This window comes from Triticum dicoccoides, chromosome 7A, assembly GCF_002162155.2.
Source record: "Triticum dicoccoides isolate Atlit2015 ecotype Zavitan chromosome 7A, WEW_v2.0, whole genome shotgun sequence".
NCBI classification, from domain to species: domain Eukaryota; kingdom Viridiplantae; phylum Streptophyta; class Magnoliopsida; order Poales; family Poaceae; genus Triticum; species Triticum dicoccoides.
In genome coordinates this window covers 15684537-15694136 of record NC_041392.1, presented here as the reverse complement: position 1 = coordinate 15694136, position 9600 = coordinate 15684537, and the positions used below count along the sequence as shown (strand labels likewise).

The 9600-nt window shown below is 44.8% G+C and overlaps 1 protein-coding gene across 1 annotated transcript in view; it reads left to right on the top strand.

Moving 5' to 3' along the window:
- The first annotated feature begins 256 nt into the window (after nt 1-256).
- LOC119332871 overlaps nt 257-9600 on the top strand; it is a 46157-nt gene continuing 36813 nt past the window's right edge. The window contains exon 1 of the mRNA XM_037605980.1: nt 257-426. Within this exon, the coding sequence (XP_037461877.1) occupies nt 257-426 (170 nt within the window). The remainder of the gene's footprint in view (nt 427-9600) is intronic.

Below are 9600 nucleotides of genomic sequence, written 5' to 3'. Positions count from 1 at the left end.
ACCGATTCTCAAGAGCATCGACATCGCCAAAACCAAGCGGCTTTTGCACAAGCACAAGAACGGCAACGTCTACGACAACAAGAAGAGGAGCGAGCGCGCCAACATCAAGATGCACAAGACGCCGAGGCGGAACACCAAGAACAACAATGACTACGTGAAGCTCAAGCATTTGAGGCGCAACGTGCCCTTCGTGACTCAAGTCGTGCCGTAGCCAACCGTGGCCGACAAGCTCGACTACATCAAGAAGCACTTCGCGATGAAGCTCAAGAAAGGATTTACCAAGCACGTGTGCCTCGACAACCTCCTCGTCAATATAGACAACCTCCTCGTCAAGATAGACAAGCTTCTCCTCAAGCGAGACAAGAACGTCAAGTCCATTGAGAGCAAGAAGATAATGGACCCAATCCTCGCCAAGAGCAACATGAGGTTGACAACCCTCCTCGCCAAGAGCAACATGAGGAAGACAACCAACTTCGCCAAGAGCACGATAACAACGTCAATCCTCAACGACATGGGCGTCATCATCCACGACCCCAACACAATGAAGAGCAACATTATGGCAAGCTAAAGTTCACCATGCCCAAGTTCAATGGAAGCAATGACCCCGAAGAGTACATCTCATGGGCATTGAAGGTTGACAAAATCTTCCGCTTGCACAACTACGAAGAAGAAAAGAAGATCGCGATGGCATCCCTTGAATTCCAAGACTACGTCCTCATTTGGTGGGAACAAGTCATCAAGCGCCAAGCGGCAAGAGGTGAACCACCCATCACCACTTGGAGACAAATGAAGGATGTCATGAGAGCACGGTTTGTGCCAAACTACTACAACCGCGACCTCTTCAAGAAACTTCAACAACTCAAACAAGGAACCAAGAGCGTTGAAGAGTACTACAAGGAAATGGAGATTGCCATGATACGAGCCAACGTCAAGGAAGATGATGAGCAAACTATGGCACGGTTCTTGAATGGACTCAATCATCCTATCAAGAAGATTGCCGATTTCCAACCATACTCGAACCTCATCGAGCTAGTGCATCAAGCTACCAAAGCGGAACGGCAAGTGCAAGACAACTTCAAGTATGCCAAGTTCTCATCCAAGTCTTATGGCCTCTCCAACAATCAAGCTTTGACGACTCCAACACCTTCTACCTCAACCAAGCCTTCTACAAGCAACGGCGACAAGTCAAGTTACAAGAAAGCTTCGACAAGCTCAAGTCGTCCTCCTACAACAAGCAACTTCAAGAAAGCTTCATTATCATCTACTCCAAACGATGAGACCGTCAAGACAAGTTCTATCAAATGTTTCACATGCGGAGGCCGAGGCCACAAGTCCTTCGAGTGCACAAACAAGTGAACCATGATCCTCAACGACGACGGAACCTATGACTCCATGAGCGAAGGAGAAATGGAAGCTCTTGAGCAAGTGGCCATGCACCGACAAGTAAACAATGAAGATGAAGATGACCAAGTGTTTTGCGATGAAGATTCAAGCCCCGCTCTTGTTGTCTCCAAGGTCTTGACTCTTCAACATCAACAAGACGAAGATCAAAGATGCCATATCTTCCACACAAAGGCCGGCATCAATGGACGTTCCGTCAAGGTCATCATCGATGGAGGTAGTTGCCACAACTTAGCAAGTGAAGAACTATGCTCCAAGCTCCAATTGGTCAAGATGAAGCACCCTCACCCCTACAAGGTTCAATGGCTAAGCGACACCGGCACCATACAAGTCGAGCATAGAGTACATGTCTCTTTCAAGATCGGCGCCTATGAAGACACATTGGAATGTGATGTCCTTCCGATGACCGTTTGCCACCTCCTCCTTGGACGACCATGGCAATTTGACCGACGTGTCATTCACAATGGGCGTACAAATCACTATAGCTTCAAGATGAAAGGGAAAGAGTTTGTGCTACGTCCTATGTCTCCAAGCCAAGTGCTCGCCGACAAGCAAGCCACCCATCGTGGAGAAAATAGTGAGAGAGCGAACCACCAAAAAGAGAGTGAGCGCCACAAACCCAAATTGAGTGCCTCCATGATGTGCGACAAGAAAAACTTAGTTCTCTTTGCCACCAAACGTGAGATGAGAGAAGTGTGTGAGAACCTATCAAGTGTCCTACACTATGTCCTATTGTGCAAGGACGAGGTCACAAAAGCTAACAACTCTCACGATCTACCTTTGGTGTTATCTTCTCTATTGCAGGAATTCCAAGATGTTTTCCCCGATGAGCTACCTCCGGACCTACCTCCACTACGAGGCATTGAGCACCGAATTGATCTCATCCCCAGAGCGCCGCTTCCCAACAAAGCACCATACCTTGTCAACCCCGAAGAAACAAAAGAAATACAAAGGCAAGTAAAGGATCTCATAGACCATGGACATGTGCATGAAAGTTTGAGTCCTTGTGCCGTACCGGTCATTCTTGTGCCAAAACGTGACGGTAGCTTTTGCATGTGCTCCGATTGTAGACCTATCAATGCTATCACCATTCGATATCGGTACCCCATTCCATGCCTTGATGACATGCTTGATGAACTTAGCGGTGCCACTATCTTTTCCAAAATTGATCTTAAAAGTGGTTACTATCAAATACGCATACAAGAGGGTGATGAATGGAAAACTGCTTTCAAAACTAAGTTCGGTCTCTATGAGTGGTTAGTCATGCCTATGGGTTTATCGGAAGCACCCGGTACTTTCATGCGTCTTATGCATTACGTGTTTCGCCCTTACATTGGTGAATTTGTTGTTGTCTACTTCGACGATATCCTTGTGTTTAGCAAATCTCTCAAAGAGCATGTCACCCACCTTCGCACCATTCTACTAACTCTTCGAAAAGAGTAACTTTATGCTAATATGGAAAAATGCCTATTTGGTGTTGATAAGCTTGTTTTCTTGGGTTTCGTAGTTTCTTCTAAGGGTGTTCATGTTGATGAAACTAAGATCAATGCTATTAAAAATTGGCCCCAACCAACCAATTTGCAACAAGTGCGTAGTTTTCTTGGTTTAGCCGGTTTCTACCGTAGATTTGTGAAGGATTTTAGCACCATTGCTTCACCTTTACATGCTTTGAGTAAGAAAAATGCACCATTTGTTTGGGGACCATCACAAGATATTGCTTTCAATGAGCTTAAGAATTTGCTTACTCATGCTCCCGTGCTTGCATTACCCAACTTTGACAAACCTTTCAAAATTCATTGCGATGCTAGTGGTAATGGTATAGGAGGTGTGTTAACGCAAGAGAAGCGCCCCATTGCATACTTTAGTGAGAAAGTCTCCGGAGCGCAACTCAATTACCCCATCTATGACAAAGAGCTATATGCTTTAGTGCGAGTTTTGCATGAATGGGAACATTACCTTCGCCCACATGAGTTCATCATCCATACCGACCATGAAACACTTAAATACCTTAAGGGTCAAACTAAGTTAAACAAGCGTCATGCTAAATGGAGTGAATTTATTGAGTCATTTCCTTATGTCATCAAGTACATTAAGGGTAAAGAAAATGTTGTGGCGGATGCGCTTTCCCTTATATGCATGCTTGTCACTACACTTGAGTTGAATGTCATTGGTTTTGAGCATATCAAAGACTTGTATGAGCATGATCCTACTTTTGCTATTCCATATGCCAAGTGTTTGACGCATACTTCTTGGGATCGATACTACATCAAAGATGGATATCTTATGAGAGCTAACAAACTTTGCATCCCCGAGTCCTCTTTGCGTTTGTTGCTTTTGCAGGAATCTCATGGAGGCGGACTCATGGGACACTTTGGACGCGACAAGACATTTGCTACGCTCTCCAAGAATTACTTTTGGCCCAAGATGTATCGCGACGTCAATCACTTCACCAACCGTTGTTCTACATGTCGCAAAGCTAAGTCTAAAGCCTAATCTCATGGCCTCTATATGCCACTTCCAATTCCATATCAACCATGGGAAGATATTAGCATGGACTTTGTGCTTGGTTTGCCAAGAACTCGAAATGGCAAGGATTCCATTTTTGTTGTTGTGGACCGTTTCTCCAAAATGGCTCATTTCATTCCTTGCAACAAGATAGACGATGCTTCACATGTTGCAAATTTGTTTTGTAGGGAAATCTTGTGCCTTCATGGAGTGCCAAAGACGATTGTCTCGGACCGCGACGTTAAGTTCTTGAGTTACTTTTGGAAGACCTTGTGCGCCAAGCTCGGAATCAAGCTCTTGTTCTCTTCGGCATACCATCCACAAACCGACGGCCAAACGGAGGTGACCAACCATACGCTCTCCACCCTCCTACGCGTGTTGATCAAGAAGAACATCAAGGAGTGGGAAGAATGCCTACCAATCGCCGAGTACGCCTACAACCGAGCAAGACATTCGACCACCGGCAAGTCCCCCTTCGAGGTCGTCTATGGCCTCAATCCATTGTCCCCATTGGACATCCTACCTCTACTGCTTCAAGAACGCACAAACATGGTCGTGAGTGCCCGAGCCAACTTCCTCAAGAAGATGCATGAAGATACAAGGAGCACCATCGAGCGCCAAGTACAACGACTCGCGACCAAGCTCAACGTCAACAAGCAACCCATGATGTTCCATGTTGGAGATCTTGTGTGGCTACACCTTCGCAATGGTCGTTTCCCCAATGAACGCAAGTCCAAGCTACTACCCCGAGCGGATGGACCCTTCAAGGTGCTTGCACGCTACAACAACAATGCATACAAGATCGACATCCCACGCGACAAGTACTCCGTGAGCGACATCTTCAACATCAAAGATCTCTCCCCGTACCATGGTGATGAGGATTTCGATCCGAGGTCGGATCTTTCCCAAGAGAGGGGAGATGATGCGGAGCATCCCACGATCATCCCCATGGACCTACAACCGTCTCATCAAGAGCCAAGAGGACCCATGACTCGAGCACGAGCTAGAGCTCTCGAGAACGAGGTGACTTCTTTCCTTAGTGATATCACATATGACCCACTCGAGGCATGGCTACTACCTAAATCCGATATGCTATGCATGATCAGGTGTCAAGAGGAGCCCCCCGAAGATGCATGTGAAGACGGACAAGCTGCCAAGTACATGGGTGAAGAGAACATCCGGAAGGAGGCAAAGGAAGCCCCAGGGCCCGGACATCCGGCCCCCAAGCCCGGACATCCGGCTCCTCCGGAACCCCCGGACATCCGACCCCCCAGCCCGGATATCCGGCGCCACCGCCAGAAAACACCCGTAGGTTGACCACCTCAGCCCGGACATCCGGACCGAACCCCGGACATCCGGCCTTCCGCGAAGCCCCGGACATCCGGCCACCAGCCCGGAAATCCGCCGCCCCGCACCAGCGACCACAGAAGTTCTGCGCGCCAGCCCGGACATCCGACCCCCACAGCCTGGACATCCGGCAGCTCCTGAAGGCCCGAACATCCGGCCCGAGGCCCGGACATCCGGCCTTGCCTGACCGTGAATAGTGAAAGGGCTTTGCCCATGTACCCTCTCGCGCCCCTAGACTATATATACTTCATCCCCTTCCTCTTTCTAGGGTTAGCGTTGGTTTAGCTCATATGTGAGATAGAGCTTCGCTCATCCATACCGATCTCCTCCTCGAGAGACACTGCGGCCCCTCTTCGGAGAAGATCCTTGGATTCAAGACCCCCACTTGGGTGGCCCCATCAAGACCTCCTTCTAGGAGAAGAACCGGTTACTCTGTATTGTCCTTTGTTGACCTTGGATCATCGTGTAACTCTTTGTGTTCATCGATCTAGCGCATGTGTGATCTATTTCTTGTTGGTTGAGTGATTCTCTCGTGTTTTATCCCCGTTCTTCCCCGTGTTCATTGTGTTCTTCGAGGGATCTTGCTCCTTTCGAAAGATCGGCCATCTAGGGTTCCACCCTACATCAGTATAGCTGGGCTAGCCATTTTCAGCTTGAAAAAAAATTAATATCTGGGCTGGATATCTGGCCTGGGCTAGACGGGCCACAGCCCGCCCAGTTAATACCTGCAGCGATGTTTTTGTTGTTGTTCAGAGGAGACAAATTAATATCTGGGCTAAACATCGAAAAACTCTGTAGTGCTCACTCCTCAAAAACACAAATACTGCTCGAGCTGCTTGGTCCCATTTGTCGGCCGCTTCTTGTGCTATTCTCTCGTTTATTGACTACTACATAGGTTGACAATGGTGTGGGACCGTGATGTCAGGAAACATTGCACTCAAACACACAGGCCTGGCAATTCATAGAGAACATTCAAAACAATCGATGATTATGCATCTCAGCGACTCACATGTCAGAGGCAATATTTACTTCACAACTAAAGAATAAAGAAAAAATTGATCGACGCTGCTGACAGCAAAGGGCGTCCCATTCAAAAATATCAAACGCATGTCTTGCTAAAATCAATGAGCAAAATTTGACAAGGTTGTCCCATTCCAAAATATCAAATGCCTACGATTGTGGAATGGGCAGGGTTTGCCATCAGTTCGGACATTGACATGGCACCTCGTGCTAAATAAACCGGCTGTTCTTTTTGTGCAGTTCCACCAAAATCAACCAAATTCGCGCATAGCTTGTATGATTTCGCCCTTATATGTTGCAACGCCTTGAACTTATCGGCACCTCCTTTCTTGTGGTGGAAATGAATCATTCGATGTATTCATGAACATTTTGTGCACTTCCCATTGAAATCAAGCTGAGCACCCCTGTTTGCACAAATACAAAAAAGTGATTAGTATAGAGCAAAGTGTACTATGAATTGACAGTTTCAATAGGCACATACATGGTCCATGTAGAGCACACTTTTAGAAAAATGGAACTCACCAGAAAGAATCCTAGAACAACATTGTACTCGTGCATCACAGCAAAAAAATGAAGATTTTGTCAGTCCTTCTGAGCTGAAGTTAGTTTGGTCTTGTGGGGAGTAATGTAACCATCCTTTAACTGCTCCTTCTGATGATAAGATAGATAGGGCTTCTTCATCCTGGCATAATCGGAACTAGTCACTTCACATACTTCATATTCTTCTTCAGAGGAAGATGATCCTGTTGTGCAAAGACAAGAGGACTACTAAATGCTAGCATCACTGTTTGCTCGAAAAAAAGGAAAGGAAATATTTAAAACAGCACATATGAAGCACTTCTCAAGGACAATACCACTTTTTCATGAAAGTATCTAAACAGTAGCACAATACCAATAGAGATGACAAAGCTCAATCATATGGATGAAATCAGTGGGCGAGTACCAACCTTTGTCAGGAGGCTTATTGTGTAGAGCATACAGATGAACCAATTCTCCGGAACCATCTGTTGCTATCTACGGTGGTGGCCATGCTTACTATATACTCCTCGATTAGTCTAATGTTTCTAACATCTTCTTGTGCAGTTCCACTAAAATATATGGTATCTTCAAAGAAGATCCCTGTTTGCACAAGTAGAGATAATTACATATTACTTTAAGAGTGGCATCAAATCAGTGGCAAAACAATTGCTCGTTCCAGCCATAGCAATAAATTAAGATGCAAAACTATATCATTACTTGTGTCATCACAGTTCCAGTGCTTCATTACAGCACCGGGAGTTGATTTTTCTTTTTCTTCCCCTTGTTCTTCCCCTTCATCACTTGGTTCAATAACAAACAAGCACTAGTAGAAAAGGGGGCAACGGTCCAGGCCGGGGCAGCCCATTAGTCCCGGTTCAGACCAGAACCGGGACCAATGGGGGCATTGGTCCCGGTTCATGAGCCCAGGGGGCCGCCCGGGCCACGTGGGCCATTGGTCCCAGTTCGTCTGGACCTTTTGGTCCCGGTTGGCGGGACGAACCGGGACCAATGGGCCTGGCTCCTGGCCCACCACCACTGGTCCCGGTTGGTGGCCTGAACCGGGACCAAAGGCTCCCCTTTAGTCCCGGTTCGTGCCACCAACCGGGACTAAATGGTCGATCCTTGTTGCGATTCACAGTTTAGTCCCACCTCGCCAACCGAAGGGCGCCCACACTAGTTTATAAGCCCGTCCCTCTCTGCCTTGTTGAGCTCCTCTCAAAATGAAAATAGATGCCCCTATACAGGAAATTTGACCTAAATTCATAATGAATTTCTCTGAAATTCATAGAAATTGATTATGAATTTAGGTTAAATTTCCTCTATAGGCGCATCTATGTTCATTTTTTTAGTAAAGTTAATCACAAATTTGAGATTCACACAAATTTCAAAGAATTCAAATTTTAATGATTCTAATTTGAAAACTAATGGCACTAACAGAAAGTTTATAATTTTTGGTATCTCTGTGGAGAAAGATTGTACATAGTAAATATAATACACAAAGTGTTTTCAAATTTGAAAACTAATGGCATTAACAAAAAGTTTATAATTTGAGATCTGTTAGAGATAGGTATAAAAGATAAGTAAACGTGTAAAATAAGGTAAAGATAAATAAATTGCAGCAAGGTATTTTTTGAGTTTTTGATTTTATAAATCCTAAAATAAAAAACAAATCACTACAAAACAAAAAAAAGTGCCACCTACTATTAAATAGCAGGAAAAAGATTGACTCAAAAATCAATTTTAACTATTCTACAAAGTGTTTTCACACAAATTTAGTAAACTAGTGATTCACACAAATTTAAAAAAAATCAAATTTAAACTATTCAAATTTTAACTATTCATAAACAAATTTTGTGACCTAAAATAAAAAAGAAATCACTACAAAACAAAAAAAGTGCCACCTACTATTAAATAGCAGGAAAAAGATTGACTCAAAAATCAATTTTAACTATTCTACAAAGTGTTTTCACACAAATTTAGTAAACTAGTGATTCATAACCTAGTGATTCACACAAATTTTAAAAAATTCAAATTTAAACTATTCAAATTTTAACTATTCATAAACAAATTTTGTGACCTAAAATAAAAAAGAAATCACTACAAAACAAAAAAAGTGCCACCTACTACTAAATAGCAGGAAAAAGATTGACTCAAAAATCAATTTTAACTATTCTACAAAGTGTTTTCACACAAATTTAGTAAACTAGTGATTCATAAACTAGTGATTCACACAAATTTTAAAAAATTCAAATTTAAACTATTCGAATTTTAAAGCTAATGGCACTAACAGAAAGTTTATAATTTTTGTGACCTAAAAGAAAAAAGAAATCACTAAAAAACTATAAGTATTTAGTTCTAAGTAGAAACGAAAAAATAAATAGAAAAAAGAAAAAATGCCACCTACTGGGCCCCCACGGCCTGAATACGACTAGAAACCCATCCATGGGCCAGGATTCAGGCCCGCAGGAGGCCCAGTAGGCCCAAAGGCATAGCAGTGACAATTAGGCCCGTAAGCCTGCAATGGAGAGGAGCTCGAGAGGGGTGCGGCAGTGGGGCTTATAAACCACTGCGCACCCCTCTCAACAAGCAAGGTGGGACTAAACTTTTGACGCCGCAGCAGCACAAGGCCTTTGGTCCCGGTTGGTGGCACCAACCGGGACCAAAGGCACCCTTTAGTCCCGGTTGGTGCCACCAACTGGGACCAAAGGCCGCCGCTTCCCGCCCTTTGGGCTGCCGAAAAGTGTCCTTTGGTCCCGGTTGGTGGCACCAACCGGGACTAAAGGGGGCCTTTGGCCTCGGTTGGTGCCA